The 16,591-nt window shown below is 36.4% G+C and overlaps 1 protein-coding gene and 1 pseudogene across 1 annotated transcript; both read left to right on the forward strand.

Moving 5' to 3' along the window:
* Positions 1-5,516: 5,516 nt before the first annotated feature.
* On the forward strand, positions 5,517-8,952 carry LOC142632422 (uncharacterized). Its single transcript, XM_075806827.1, has 5 exons — positions 5,517-6,420; positions 6,761-7,627; positions 7,859-8,021; positions 8,109-8,397; positions 8,488-8,952. The coding sequence occupies exons 1-5, from the start codon at positions 5,517-5,519 to the stop codon at positions 8,950-8,952; spliced, it is 2,688 nt and encodes an 895-aa protein (XP_075662942.1).
* Positions 8,953-9,965: 1,013 nt separating this feature from the next.
* LOC142632423 (G-type lectin S-receptor-like serine/threonine-protein kinase LECRK2) lies at positions 9,966-11,173 on the forward strand (annotated as a pseudogene).
* Positions 11,174-16,591: the final 5,418 nt, after the last annotated feature.

Consider the following 16,591-nt stretch of genomic DNA (forward strand, 5'->3'; position numbering starts at 1 on the left):
CGTCCCTTGCCTTTGTCCAGTTTCTGCTGCTGAGCTTGCTGTGATTGCTGTCAGGGCTTCTTCTGTTTTTCGCCACTAGCCTCCTCGACCTCCCCCTTTCTTTTCTTCTTGGGCTCCTCAACCAGAGGTTTAGGATCGGCTGGAAGAGGGGGTGGTGGCAAGGACGGAGGAACTTGGGACCCTCCCGCTCTTTTTTGGGCGACTTTCTCGCCTCTCTTAGCCAGAAGGCCTTGGAGCACATCCATTTCCTCCTCCTCGGAATCGTCGTCAAGTCGGGCAACTATTAAACCTGCAACTCCAGAGGCCTCGGTGAGCTCATCTTCCTCGTCAGTGAGTACGACAAACTGGCTTCCTCGGGGTCTTTCGATGTCCACGAGCTGGAATTGGTCTATCTCCTCGTCCAACGAGTGCGATGAGGACACTTGCTCCTCCAGGGCAGCGGTTGTCTGAGAGTGCGTTGAGAGAGGTATCGCCGCGATGGGTCGCATGTATAGGATGGTGTTGGGCTCGTCAAGAATGTCGTGGTTGGCAAGAAAGTGCAGCCTTGCTACGTTTATTCTCTTGCGCCTCCTATCCCCCGCGATAATCGCGTTCTCTATCTCCTGGAAATCCAAGGATATAGGGTCATACCCTAGTATTAGGTGAGCCGCTCTAAGTTGCAGGTCTTCACTCACAAACACTTCTGAGCACAGTACGCGGTTTAGGTCAGCAACGTTGCAGTGGCTCAGACTTGGGCGCACGAGTTGTTTATTTACGAGAAAGGATACCAAAGAAGCCAAGTATGGTCAGATCTGTAATGCATATGAGAAATCGAAATCGGCAGTGTGCAAAAGGAAATAAATATTAGAAGATTTTGAGATTAAAGTTCGGGGTAGAGAAATTAACTCCTAAGGAGTCACACCTAGGTCTCCCCATACGACTAGGCAGTGAGGGCCGTCGTGCCAGTTGCCTGAGGCGATGAGGTAGTCATCCTTCATGCCTTTATTGGACTTGGGCAGACAAGAAATTAATCTAACTACACTAGACCGTGATTTAATGTAATAACCTACTTTTGTAAGTTTGTGGCATTCATACATAAAGGCAACATCGTGCCATGTGAGGTTCAAGCCCATCTGCTCATTTAGAGTGTCGACACTTCTTAGGACTCTAAATACGTTGGGTGCGCATTGGTCGGGGCATAACCTATGGCTGCGAATGTATTCCCTAGTTACACTTCTCATAGGGAGGGTCATCCCACCTTCTATGAAGGCAATCATAGGGATGATAACCTCTCCCGTCTTCCTAGAACCACCTATGGCTTCCGCCGGACAGTACTTCAAGCCTATGTCACTGGGAATCTGATACTTGGCCCTAAAGCCTTCCATCCCAGTGGCGGTATCAACTAAGCACTTAAATCTACCCATCTAAGAGAAAGGAAAGGGCAAGTTTCAAGAGGAAAGTGGTTAAGGAGAAAGCCGAGGATAGAATCCAAGGAGAAAGGAGTAGAGTAAGTAAGAACTTACAAGTTTGTAGTTATGCGAAGTTCCACGGGTTTCTAGAGAGAAAAGATGATGATTGACGCTCTGATGTGATTGAATTCTGAAGAAATGAATGAAGGCGCAGATTTCCAAACGTCATGACGTGCGGGAGGCGGCCTCAAAATTGGATTCTTCCCACCCAAATTTTTAGGGGGGGACACGGGCCGTTGGATGTTCATCTCACCGTTGAACGTGGGGAACAGGGTGTAACTTGCGGTCATAAATGCGCGCATTCTGGAATTCGAAGCGCCAAACGGCATTTTCTAGGAACGAAACGGTCTCCACACGCGTGTTGATCTAAGAAATGTGTGGAGGGAGCTCTAGTCGGATCTAAACTCTATTTTTCTCCTCGGATGAGGAAAAATAAAGTTTTGAGGGGCTATTGTGGGGAATAAAAGGACCTAAATAAGTATTTGGGCCTTGGGCTTTATTGATGGGCGCTAGTTCGTTTTAGACTAAAAGCCTCTAGAGCTGCAGGTCGGCCCATAGGTCGAGAGTCCGAGGACGAATCTCTCCTCGGAAAGACCCACGAAGACCCTGGGATTCGCCAAAAAGATCAAGGCAGTGTTTTGGACGAACTGTTGGTTAAAAGGGGGATCTAAATACCCTTTAGACACTACGAAGTGAAAGAAATATCTTAGAAAAATGCTGCTACCTCCACATTAAAGACCCTGCACCTACCTCCCTAGCCGCATTAATGGGGAAATGACCCCTGAATAGTGGAAGTCAGCCTTCTTACTATCATTTGAAGACTTCCAGAGGGTGGTGGATAAGACAAGTGTCTAATAAGGTGATTTGCGTTACACGTGGATAAAGAGGAAAGAAGAAGAAGTATTTAAGGAGGGAAGAGGGTAAAGAAAAAGGGGCGGTGGCTAGACAAATACTAAGAACTGTAACCTTTGAAAGAAAGAAAAGAGAAATAATAAATAAATCGTCCTCGGCTTACGTCCGAGGAGGTTCATTTGCCTTCTTTGTCCGTTGTTTGCAAATACTGTAACATTCTAGCATGTTCATCAAGTTTCGAATATCACTAAACTAGATTGCGAGTCCACACTCTACAAATTTCATTGTTTAAGGCTCATTGGGCCTGAGCCCACGTGTGTTTTTGGGTCCAGGTGCAATTGTGCACTTACAAGAAACAACGTTGTAGTGTGTTTTATTTTATTTTATTTTATTATTATTATTTTTTTTTTTTGGAATGAGTTCTTAAAATTGGAGTTTTTAGCTTTTAAGATCTTTATTGTGAATGCTCTTCTATTTTAGTCATTGGCTTGCATTGGAGGTTGTACTCTTTTGTTAAGTGCTGTTAATTTTGTTATTAGTTACAATATTCAGTATTCTATTTTTATAGACAACATATAAAAAGAAAATAATAGTTTAATGATTTCATCATACTTGCATAATATAGTGATCAATATAGATAGTCATCTTTCATGCCTACTTAAGAATGCAAATATCGTTTTGATAAATAAAAATACAAATATCCTTTAATAATTTTTTTATACTTTTAACGCACCACTTAAAAGTGGAAATATAGTTAAATAATTAATGCACCACTTAAAATACTTAACGTAAAAACTAAATGTATATATCCTATTAGTAATCTTTTTAATTATATAGAATCATATTTTTAATATATAACAGCGTCATTTTCCAAATCAACTATTGTTATTACTAGTTTCTCAACAACAAAAAAAAAACTATTGTTATTACTAATATTATTATTATTATTCCAAATAAAGATTTTTTTAAAATAAAGTTTATAAATGTAATCATATAAGTCCATCTAATAAAAATAATTAATGCACAATTATAAATATAAAAACTTTGTTGATCTAATATATACATTTACTCCATTGACTAATTTAATGAAGTAATACTTTGATATAAATAGAAACTTTGTTGATCTAAAAGTTTAAATAAGGAAAATTTCAAGGATACACCCATGACAAAAATTCATACTCTCCATGTCTTTGTTTATGTATATATTGATTGATTGGATTTCATCCCATACTTTTTCATAGAGTTATTATTTGAGTAATATCAGTTATAATTATATGATAAGTATTTATTATAATAATGATAATCTTCTTAAAAGAATGATAAATTTGAATAATAAATTTTGAAATTTTAAAAATATTAATAAAAAAACAAAAAAAATGATAAAACTATATATTTGTTAAAAAAAAAAGATAAAAATTATTTTTTAAAATTGTATAATTTTAATGAAAATTAAATTATTTATTATAAAATTTTAAATTTTAAAAATAAATTATAAATTATATTACATTTCAAAGTAATTATATATTCTCATGTGGTAATTCATTTTTATAACTAGGTTCTTTTTTTTTATTTTTGGTTAATGAAAATGGGGGCTTTTATGGCTATATTACTCTCCCGGGCAGGGTGTCAGTAGGTCTGACTTAAGCTTTGGCCGTTTTCACCAGACCATGTGGGGGTCAACCCTACCAAGGATGCCCACTAACAATTGGCTATGGAGGGATTCGAATCCAAGCCTGACAAGCAAGGCCACGAACTCCTTACCATTAAACCAACCAACGTGTTGGCATTCTTATAACTGGGTTCATTCTCATCACTATGGCACTTATCCGCCAGCTGTGAATATAATAAATATTAAGCTGACTCATTCAAAATTTCAGCTTCGTAAAACCCAATCTGAATGGTGAGTTTCCAATGGTTTTTTAGAAGTACATTCGTGTCTCAAATGCTAAACGTTGTGTGAATCTAGACTGTAGTCTCTGGAATTGCTTCGGTTTGGTACACTATCTGAAGACGCGCTGGGATTGTGTGGGACAACCGGACAAGACACTTCTTCAGAAGAGATGTGGAATGCGCTGTTTGAATCTTTTGCACGTGCAGATCATGGTTCACAAATATTTAAATTGATTTAACGTCAAAAAATGATGTAGAAATCCATCAAAAAAAGAAATGAAAAGAAATGATGCGGTAATATTTTAATAATTCATCTAATAATGATATGCTAACCATATCCACTAACACTATACAATCTGATCAGTTTTTATTTGGATTTAGCAATTGTACCGTGCAATTCACCTAAGTTTCACAATTTTTTTAACTTTTTTATTTTTATTTTTTTTACTTTATCCCATTTTTTTATTTAGTAGTTGAGATTTAAATCTCAACCATCCATACTAATTACACCTGATCTCAATTCCAAGTCGTGCAAACCCACTTGCATAAATAAAAGAACCGGGTCTATATTAGCATATTATACAATATCCTATGTTAAAAGAAAAAAAATTATCTAGTTAATGTATGTTCGGCATACATTAATAATCAATTTTAGAAAAAAATTTATGAAAAGTTGAAAAAATAGTGAAAAAAGTCTACAACATTTTCCTTTTTTCATAAAAAAAAAAAAATTAATTTACTAATAAATGCTCTAAGTCTATACGTTAGTAAAATCAATATAACAAAGTAACAAAATTGGGTCATATCACATCAACCCACCTAATACCTAAAGCTAACATCAAAAAATTACTAGAGGCCAAACTATAAATGTGTGTTAGTGTGTGCAAAAGAGGTACATTTATATTGGTTGAAATACACACATCTTATTCATTATTACATAAGTTTTTATATAGTAAAATTTGTAATAATTTTTTTTTAATTTTTAATTTTTTTCTTTGATAAATTTTTTTTTTTTTTTTTTATCTACTGACTAATATTTAAGATTCTATTGGTTAAAATTTGGGGTTTTTTTTTTTCTATTTGGGAGCCTTCGACAATTGCCTAATTCACATAATAGGTTGAGTCGACCCTAATGAGAATGAGGTCAAAGATCTAAGAGAGATAAAGAGGTCTATAATTTGTGTTGTTGTTTAATTAATTTTGGAATGAGCTGATTTGTGTGACTTTAGGCTGAGCTGATATATGATCAAAGTGTGCAAATTAAGTTAGAGTGTGCTTTTACACTCGTCGGAGAAGTTGAGTATTCACTCGCCACCAGTAAAACAAATGGAGGATTTTGGGGCTGCTTTGGAGGCTTGTCATTTGATGGATTTGGGATTTCATGGATATAAATTTACTTGGAATAACAAGCGTACAGGTGCAGCAAATGCTAGAGAAAGGCTTGATCGAGTGGTTGCGAATAAGGAGTGGACTGATATGTTTTCGGCAAGCACTGTGTCACATAAATTCTCACATGCTTCAGACCACTTGCCAATACTATTACAGACCGGGAGGGATAACAGGTTTCATGGGAGAATTGCACGGGGTTTTAAGTTTGAAGAAGTGTGGTTGTTAGATGAGGATTGTGAGAAGGTGGTTGAAGATGCATGGGACCGAATGGGGTGTGGAGGTTTGTCAATGGCCAGTGTTAATGCAAAAATAAAGCAATGTGGGGATGATTTACATGCATGGGGCTCATCTAGGACAAATCCTCAGGTGGCCGAAATAAAAAGATTAAAGAAGATGCTTGAGAGGTTAAATGAGAGTGATCAAAATGTGGAAACCAGGTTTGACTTTGTGGCAGCTAGTAAACAACTTGATGATCTTCTTCTTAAGCAAGAAATATTTTGGGCACAATGCTCTCGGTTGTCTTGGCTAAAGTCTGGGGATAAAAACACTAAATTTTTTCACTCAAAGGCTTCGCAACGGCGTCGTAGGAATTTTATACAGGGCATTAAAAATTCTGAAGGGGTGTGGGTTGATGAGATTGAGGATGTAGCGGAGGTGGCAGTCCACTATTTTGAAAATATATTTTCTTCAGGTGTATGTGACCGGATGGATGAATGTCTTAATGCAGTCAATCACAAGATGTCTTCAGATATGCTTCATATTTTATCCAGTGAGTTTAGTGCTGATGAGGTAAAGTTGGCGTTGTTTCAAATGGGACCAACTAAAGCGCCTGGACCGGATGGTATGAATGCCATTTTCTATCAAAAATTTTGGCATATTGTTGGTAATGATGTGACTAATGCTGTTTTGGAATTTTTGAATACTAATAATATGTTGCCTGAAATAAATTACACCCATATCGTGCTCATTCCTAAGGTGAAGTCTCCAGAAAAAATGTCAGATTTTAGACCTATTAGCCTGTGCAACGTTATTCATAAAATTATTTCTAAGGTACTGGCTAACAGATTGAAGTTGATCTTGCCCCAATTAATTTCACCTACTTAAAGTGTTTTTGTTCCAGGACGATTGATAATTGATAATGTGCTTGTGGCCTATGAAACTTTGCATGCTATGCATGGCAGGAAAAAGGGTAAAAAAAGGTGCTCTTGCATTAAAGCTGGATATTAGCAAGGCGTATGACAGGGTTGAGTGGTCTTTTTTGAAAGGAATGATGATAAAATTGGGCTTTCCTCAAGGATGGGTTGACCGGATTATGAGTTGTGTCACTACTTCCTCTTTCTCAGTCCGTATTAATGGCAAAGCATATGGTAATTTCAGGCCTACTAGAGGGATTCGCCAGGGTGATCCCTTATCCCCCTATTTATTTTTGATTTGTGCTGAGGCCTTTACATCTCTGTTGGCTAGGGAGGAGGAGAATGGTCGGCTGCATGGCGTGTCTATTAGTCAGAATGCCCCCACCATTTCCCACTTGCTTTTTGCTAATGACTCTCTTCTGTTTTGTCAAACTAAACAGGAGGAAGTGCATGTGATCTCTGAAGTCTTGGAGTTGTATGTTGTGGCTTCTGGCCAATGCATCAATTTAGAAAAATCCTCAGTGTTTTTTAGTAGCAATACAACAGAGGTGCAAAGGGTTTTAATAACCGATGCATTGGGGGTGAAGGAGGTGGACAAATTTGAATCCTATCTGGGACTACCCACATTGATTGGCAAATCAAAATATCAAGCTTTCTCTTTTCTCAAAGAGAGGGTTTGGAAGAAGATTCAGGGGTGGAAAGGGAAGTTGTTATCTAAAGCTGGGAAGGAAGTCCTCATCAAAGCTGTGGCTCAATCAATTCCTACATATACGATGGGAGTTTTTCAACTTCCAGAAAAACTTTGTCATGAATTAAATATGATGTGTGCAAGGTTTTGGTGGGGTCAATGTGGGGATGATAAGAAGATTCATTGGAAGAGTTGGGATTCACTTGTTCAGCCAAAAAAGGAGGGAGGTATAGGTTTTAGAGACATTCGAAGTTTCAATCTAGCGACGTTGGCAAAGCAAGGGTGGAGAATGTTAACTGATCATAATTCTCTTCTTTACCGATGCTTTAAGGTTAAATATTTCCCTCGTTGCACCTTTTTGGAGGCGGTTGATCATCCACACAGCTCCTATGTTTGGAAGAGCTTACTTGCAGCTCAGCCGATTTTGAGAAAAGGATGTTGCTGACGTGTGGGTACAGGCTCTTCTATTCGGGCTTTGTCAGACAAGTGGATTCCAAACCATCCAACTAATAAAATTCTGGTTCCACCCAATGAAATAGATGAAAGTTGGCATGTGTCGGAGTTGATAGATTGGGCAAATTTTCAATGGAATCGTGGCTTCATCGATGCGGTTTATAATAGGTATGATGCTTAGGCCATTTATCGGATTCCGCTAAGTCGACGGTGTGTACCAAATGTGATGGTTTCTCTTCACAATAAAAATGGAAGATACTCAGTGAAGTCTAGTTACCATACGGCAAGGATTTTGATGAAAGAGGCAAGCCAGAAGGGAGAAGGGTCTAATATGATGTCTAGCAGCAAAGTTTGGACAAGAATTTGGCAGCTTCACATCCCAAATAAGATTAAAGTCTTTGCGTGGCAACTATTTCACAATATTCTTCCTACTTATGACAGGTTACGGCAGCGGCGGATTTTAGAGAATAATATGTGCCCCATTTGCAACCGATTTCCTGAAACTACAATACATGCACTGTGTGAGTGTGGAGCAGCTCAGGATGTGTGGGCTAGATGTGCACACCGAATCTTGTAGAAAGGGCTGACTGATCAGGATGATATAATACATTTATTTGAGAATCTTATGCAAAAGGTTTCTGAGGACGTGCTTGAGCTTTTCTTGGTGCAAGGGTGGCTAATTTGGCATCAACGTAATCGGGTTGTGCATGGAGGTAGTTTGCAAGAACCGGGTAGGTTCAATGTGCGGGCTAGCAGCTTTTTAGAGGAGTATAAGGAGGCACAGTCACAATTAGCGGTCCCTGTTACTATTGGTCACTTACAGTCATGGCTGCCACCTGAAGGTATGATATTTAAACTAAATTTTGATGCAGCGATCTTCATGGATGCTTTAGCTTCAGGTGTTGGTGTGATTATTTGGAATGAAATGGGTGAGGTTATGGCAGTGTTGTCATCAAGGGGCAATGCAGTGATGGATAGTGAAGAGGCAGAGGTTTTGGCGTGTAGACAAGCTATGGAATTTGCGATAGATGCTGGGTTTGCAGATTTAATTGTGGAGGGAGATAATTCAACTGTGATGAAGTCTATTGTCTCAGCTTAGACAGATTGGTCTCGCTTGGGAAATCTTTATGATGATATTCGTTGCTCGGCTGGAAGGATGCGACATGTGGAATTTCGGGGCATTCGACGTAGCGCCAATGGGGTAGCACATTCTTTAGCTCGTTTTGCTAAGCATATTAGTGAGGATATTGTTTAATTGGAGGATTCTCCTCCACCGACTTTAGAAGCTTTGTATTTGGACTCGATTGCTATTGGTAATTAAATGATATTGGTTTTGCCTTCAAAAAAAGAAAGTTAGAGTGTGCAAAAATATTTTGAGGGTAAATTAAAGTAATAAAAAATATTATATATATATGTATTAAAAAAGAAATTCAAAGCCGGGTTCAATTGAATATATATTAAAAAAGAAATTGAAAGTCGGGTTCAATTGAACCCAGAACATAAGCTATAAAAAAAAACATAGTCCCACTAGTCAGTAGGGACTTGGCTTCTTATCCCTAGAAAGATATATGCATACTTTTTATTTTATTTTTTGTTTTCTTGTTAGTATTTATATACTTGTAATAAATTCACTTATTTAGTGTATATTTGACTCCAAATTAAAAAGTCATTTTATTTTATTATTTAACTTATTTTTATTATTATTCATGAGCTCCACTACACTTTTTGGTATTATTTATTAGTCTTATTATCGTATTTCAACTAATTTTTACATTTATCTATAGCACTTTTAGTAAAAAAAATTTAATTTCAACCAAATAAGCTGATCTAAACATCTTTATTATTAATTTATTTTTTGTCAGCATTGACTTTTCTTCAAATCTCCGACCCGAGAAAGAAATTGGCATACTTGTTTTTTTATTTTTGTTATCTAGAACGAAAGTAATTGGCGTAATGGTTACTCTTTCAGTCTTTTGTATTGTATTGACCCAAAAAAGAAAAGAAAAACTTGTTTTATTGCTTTGTGCACGTTTTATTGGCCATATATACGAAGCTGGATATCTTAATTAGTTCAACCAGGCAAAAACACACATAGAAGTATTCCATTCTTCAATGATGACTCCTATTTTCCTTTCTTTTTCTCCTCTCATCCATTTTCATAGTAGAAGCTCAACAAGGGCAATCTATTGTGAAGCCAGGCTCTATTTTAACACCTACCACTAACTCTTCATGGCTATCACCTTCTGGTCTATATGCCTTTGGATTCTACAAACAAGGCAATGGCTATGCTGTAGGAGTTTTTCTTGCTGGGATTCCTCAAGAGACTGTAGTCTGGACAGCCAACGGAGACAATCCTCCAGTTTCTGCTCAAGTCACATTGAATTTCACAAGTGATGGACGTTTGGTTCTGCAATCAGCGCAAGGAGCAGAGACAAGCGTGGCAAATTTTAGTTCTGCTAGTTCAGCTTCCATACTTGATACAGGCAACTTTGTTGTCTATAATTCAAGTAACCTTTCAATATGGGAGAGTTTCCAACATCCAACAGATACCCTTTTACCAACTCAGCGACTACTTGTGACGATTTCGTTGTGTTGAAGTCCAGTGTGTCTGAGTCTAACCAATCAACGGGTAGATTTCGTGCCGTCATGCAACAAGATGGATATGTCGCGCTATACCCAGTTGGAACCAATTAACAATAGAATATGGCTATTGGTCAACAAGTAGTGGTATACCGAATGGGAGTCTAAACCTTGATGATCATGGTTTTCTTTACGTGACCAACAGCAGTTTCAATTTGACTATATCTCCATCAAAAAATTCTGCTAAGGGTACCGTACTCTACCGTCTGAGAATGGAGGATGACGGATTCTTGCGGCTATACTCATACAATCTTCAGGAACAGAATGGTAGTTGGTCAATTATATGGTCACCTTTAACTGAACCAGGCGTTAACATATGTTTTCCTAGGGGTTTATGTGGTGGTAATAATATAAATTGCACATGTCTTCCTGGTTTTGTATTTATTGATGAGAGCAAAAGAACTTTAGGCTGTGAAAGGAATTCCACCACAGAAAATTGCAATGAAAAAGGCATGAATACCACCATGGAAGAAGTGCCTGGTATCATATGGGAGAATGTTACTTATTCTCAGTCATTATTGTCAACCAAACAGGATTGCGAGGATGCATGTTTGCAGGACTGTAGCTGTGAAGCTGCGCTATTCAATGACAGAGTATGCAGAAAACAAAAGCTTCCTTTGAGATTTGTGAACATCAAAATCCCTGCTGACTCAAACGCAACCTTAGCACGTACACCTTAGCCTTTTGGTTTTGCATTCATTGTGTTGGCCATTTCTGTAATTGCTATTTACAGATCCCGTCTTTTCGTTGGAAGTGGTAAACCAAAAAGTGCCTCTTGGTATTTTATAATAATTTATGTCTTTTGTTTTTTCATAACTGTTTGTGTCTATTGTTATTCCATAACGTTTGTATCTTTGAGTCTTTCACATTCTAGAATTTTTTGTTATTAAACAAAGCGTAATGACAATAACGACAACTTTTGTAGCTTCACCCTATAAAAGGGGATGGATGTATGATGTGAAAGTGTTGTGAGAGAAAAAGTTGTAGTATGCTCTCAAGACAGTAGCCTAATCTCTTTGTTTGTGAGTTTGAAGTACTCTAATAAAATTTTCATTCCTATCTTTTTTATGAGTACCTTGTTAAATTTTAAGTTTGTTGGGAAATCAGATCCTAGTTACTAGAATTAATAGGTTTTAAACCCAAATTGTTAATTAAATTTATTATGAATAAACCTTGTTAAAACAAACTAACATCAATATATATCATGTCAATATCATGCACAGTGAAATAATAAATAAGACAAGATATGATGATCCAAGAAAACCAATGAAATAAACTAGTGTCATAGTAAAAAACTTGGGAGGAAACCTTCCCGAAAAGCAATCCATTATAATAAAGAGAAGTTTCAAATCTAGTACAAAATATTTGTCCCTAAACTCTACAATTCCCGTAGATGAATTTACTATTAAATCCTTCTACCGCTTCAGAACCTCTGAAATATTCAATATATGAACGCCACCCTTTTGCACGGATTCCAGTACGTGACTAACCAATGATGCAAGGCTCTTAATACGTGACTAACTCCAGCAACTTGAAGATGTTGCTGGCTACAAAGTTCTTCACTTTATCAACAATGAAGATCAAGAAGCACTTCATTACAATACTCTAAGGCGCAAAGGCGCAGTAGCTTCTTTTAGAGAGAATAGGGCACTCGGTCACTTTTGTGCATGTGTTTTCCTCGTATTCTCTTATGTGACGACCTTTAAAATAAGCCTTATATATGTCTAGGGTTGTGAGAAAAGAACCCTATAAAAGCTCGGATTTGTATCAAACACACAAGAGCTGTTCAGACCCTAAATTAAAAGATTACGGTTCGGTTGATTTTACTCTAACTTAACTAAGTGCGGAATAGAGTAAATACGAGCAAAGAAACAATAAAACTACTCTAAGCCATATTCATCATATAACAACAGTAAAATAAAAGGTAAAAGAGTAGGGAAGGAAAATGCAAACACAAGACAACATGGCGATGTGTTATCGAAGTAGAAACCGAAGAACTCGGCGAAAAACCTCTCTACCGCCCTCTAAGCGGTAAATTGATCCACTAGACATTAAGTTGAGATACACGAATAGCAAGAGATCCTCCAAGCCTAATCTACCCAATGCATCTAAGCCCTCCAAGCTCCAACTCCAACAACGCTTCTCCGAACCGTGTCTTGTCTAACTTTTTGGATCCCGCAATATGCCTGATTGCATCCACCAAAGCTTAGCTCCTTTCAATGTTCCAATGCTTCCCAGCAGCACCAAAACCTTACTTGACACTCAAAATGGGTGTGGTAAGTATTTGGGCTATCTACCTCTCAAGGATATAGATATGGAGAGGTAAAAGTATGAGGAAAACCATTAAGGATTGTGTAGAGGATTATAGGTACAGCGATCTCTAACTCTCAAGTGTGTTTGCTAGGATTTTCTCTTTGAAAAGCACTCCTTACAATATGTGGGTATATATAGTATGGGTGAAGACATGGTGGAGTAGATAAGCCAAAACAGCAAAACAAAATGTTTCGTGGGTATTTCTCGGGAAGGCCTTACCCGCAAAATACTCTAAAAAACCAGCTATCCTCATTTGTCATAACTCTTCGCAAAATCCACTCTTTCTTCACCAGCTGTCACCTTATCCGCAAAATACCTGCGAAATCCAATCTTTTTTCAATACAAGCTTGAGTCTTCATACTCTCTCTAACACACAACCCATACAAAGAAATCCCACATATAATACAGGGTAAACATGATTGAATAAAATTACAATCAAATTTGGCACAGAATTAAAGCCAACACAAAATAGTTATAAATAACAACTTTACACCATACACATACATGTCAGCATAAGCCGAAAATCAGATCTGAAAATTTGATTTCGTAGATCTCGATAGATTTTCTGTCGAGCTTATGTCTAGCTTCTATCGAGCTTTAATAGATCTCAATAGATTTTCTGTCGAAATTTTGTCAAGATTCTATTCAGCTTCTGTCGAGCTATAATAAACAGCTTTTCTTCACTTATTTCTTGGTCCAATCTTCATAACTTTAATACTTGGCTTGAACATGTTTCTTGAAATACTAAACACATCCTAGATCTACCTAATTACAAGTAAAATGCATTTTGTCAAAGAATTAACCAATGTACACAACATATGTTTCTAACAAGTCTCACATGTCTTAACAATCTCCCCCTTTGGCAATCCGTGACAAAACCACAACAAACAAATGAATCATGAGAGAAGTCTTAAATCACTAAACTCATAATCACTTGTTAAATACAATAAAATCTAACCTTAGCATAAACTCTTGAAAAACTTTACAATAAGAGAGTTCATGGCATAATAGATTTTGACATCCTATCTTTCTGAAACACTTTAAACAAAACTCATCAAGGCATCTTAGTGTGAAACAAAAATAAAGATTGCATACATAAAGAAACATTTGTATAAAGAGAGAAGAAACAATACATGTAGAGGTAGGTGAAGAAAACATACATCATCTATTCACGAACACACATTGTTTTTGTATTTTTTTTTTTTCTTTTTTATTTTGAAAAACAACAAAACAAACTAATCAACCAAACAAAAATAGACAAACAACATGAAAGCATGAAAGAAATGTGCAAATACATGAAAGCATGATTCCAAAAGTAGATAAGAAATCAAGCAAAGAGAATTCTACTTTAGATAGAAAGAATTAAAGTAGAGGACAAACAAAAAGACAATTAAGTATTAGGCTTCTTTCTCACCCAAACAGCACGAGTCTTTGACCGTGAAGATGAAAAGGCACATGCCTTAGTATGTTTACTAAAGGAAATAGAAGAATTAGAATTCTCCTGAAATTGAGTTAAAAGGATCAAAACTTTTTATAACTCTACAAACAAAGATATAGGTCCTTGAGAGAAAATATGTTACCGTTTAGACACTTACTTTTGATGATACAACTTAAAACAATTAGGACGAATGTGTCTAGAAACACCACAGTGGTGACAAATATGAGGTCTAAGAAAGGATTTAGAATTAGTCAAATCAGTTTTGAATTTCATACCTTTATCACATTTCTCAAATTGGGGCACAAAGATAGCCTTTGATCCAGAAGCCATGGAGAAGGAGTGGCCAGAGGAAAAAGCATATCCTAAGCCAGTCTTATCAGAACTAGGCTTTTAAGCACTCAATACCTCATCAAGCTTTGCACTAGACATCCTCTTTATTTGAGTTATAGCTTGACTAAGCTCAACCTCGAGATTCTTGACCTTCTGTTCTAATGAGATGTTCTCTATAACAAAAGTCTCAACTACCTTGTAGTCTCATCTAGTTTGACTAACAGATCAGTTTTTTCAGTTTTTACCTTATTAAGTTCTTTTCTACAAAGATGAGAAGTCTTTTCAGATTTTATAAATTCAATGTATAGCTTATCATAGACTTCCTAAAGGGTAAATTTCTTGGGTACTTCATCATCAGAAGAATCCTCACTGTCACTAGCACTCTCCACAATCACCTTATCGATTGTTGCACCAAAAGCCATAAAGTGACCACATTCATCCCCATACTCATCAGAAGAGTCATTCTCAATATCACTCCAACTAGCAACCAACCATTTATGTTTTGACTTCTTGGTCCTTTCCTTCATAAGGTAGTTTGGGCACTCTATCCTCATTTGACTAAAACCTTTACACTCATGGCACTAGATGAGGGGTTTCTCACTCTTACCCTTCCTAGAGAATTTAGATTTTCTAGGAGGTTTACCCTTATTCTTTTTCCTGTATTGAAGAAGCTTGATAATCTCATTAGCTATGAATGTTAGATCCTTATCCTCATCATCATCTTCATCTTCATCTTCGCTTTCATCTTCATCTTCAGAGTCATCAATCTCTTCCTCTATACCCTTAAGAGCCAAGTTTCTACTCTTTCCACCTTTTCCCATTAAACCTAATCTCATCTCATAGGTTTGAAGGTTCCCTACAAACTTAGTCCAAGGAATTTGATCAATGTATTTCACTTCTTCGGTGGCAGTGATCAATGTCTTTCACTTGTTGAACTCTTTTGCCATGGTGGGATACACGAAACAAGTACTAAAAGGGAATCCCATCTCATAGGTGAATCGCATTATGAATTGATTTTTTATTTTTTGTATCGTGTATCGTAAGATATGTAAACTTCTAATAAAATTTATAACAAAATTATATATATATATATATATATATATATATATATATATATATATATATATATATATATATCTGTGTGTGTGTGTGTGTGTGTGTGTGTGTGTGTAAGCCAAAACCTTAATTGGATTTGTAATTTTGTGTCACGTGTTCTATTTAAATTTTTAAATTTTTGTGCCAAGTAAGTTATTAGAGAAAAACCCGAAGAGTTTATATAAAAACTACACAAATGCTATGAAAAACCTATAGGGTTTATATTAAAAATTATATAAATGCTGCAATGGAGAAACTGGATTGTTACAAAAGCTATACTCTTTGAATTCTCTCTCTTTAATGGAAACCATGAAATTATTGATGAAACTTTAGAGAAAAAAAAAAATCAAAGCAAGTGACTTCGTTATTACTCAAAGGTTTTAGAGAAGCATGTTGTCTTCATTGTGCCATCATTCTCTACCTTAGGTCTATTCCTTCTCTCTCCAAGTAAATAGTTCTTTATGTTCAATTATTTTCTCTAGATTTGTTTGTTTCATTCTTTCAATTTTTTTTTATCATTCTCACCAAGGTTCATCTCTCTCTAACTCTTTGCAAATTTCCCATTTAGCTTTGATTCTCTTATTTGGAATAATGATGGGTTTGTGTCAATTTAGGAATTTTACAACATTAACAGTTTAATTTTTTTATTGTTTTTCATTATTTTCTTATCACCATTGTTTAATGTTCATGTGCGTAAGCACATGTTACAATCTAGTACATATAAAATTTATATTCATTATAAATTTGAAATAAATTCAACTAATAACTTATTTTATCATTACTATATGAGCCGAAAAACCAAATTGCCCTAACAATGGGCTAAGGATGGATCTTGGGCCCAATGCAATTTATTTATAGAGATGAGTGTACAAGCCAACACTTGGGCTTCTTGACTTAACAAATTGAAGGATAAAAGAAAAGG

Source organism: Castanea sativa, chromosome 4 (assembly GCF_040712315.1).
Source record: "Castanea sativa cultivar Marrone di Chiusa Pesio chromosome 4, ASM4071231v1".
NCBI classification, from domain to species: domain Eukaryota; kingdom Viridiplantae; phylum Streptophyta; class Magnoliopsida; order Fagales; family Fagaceae; genus Castanea; species Castanea sativa.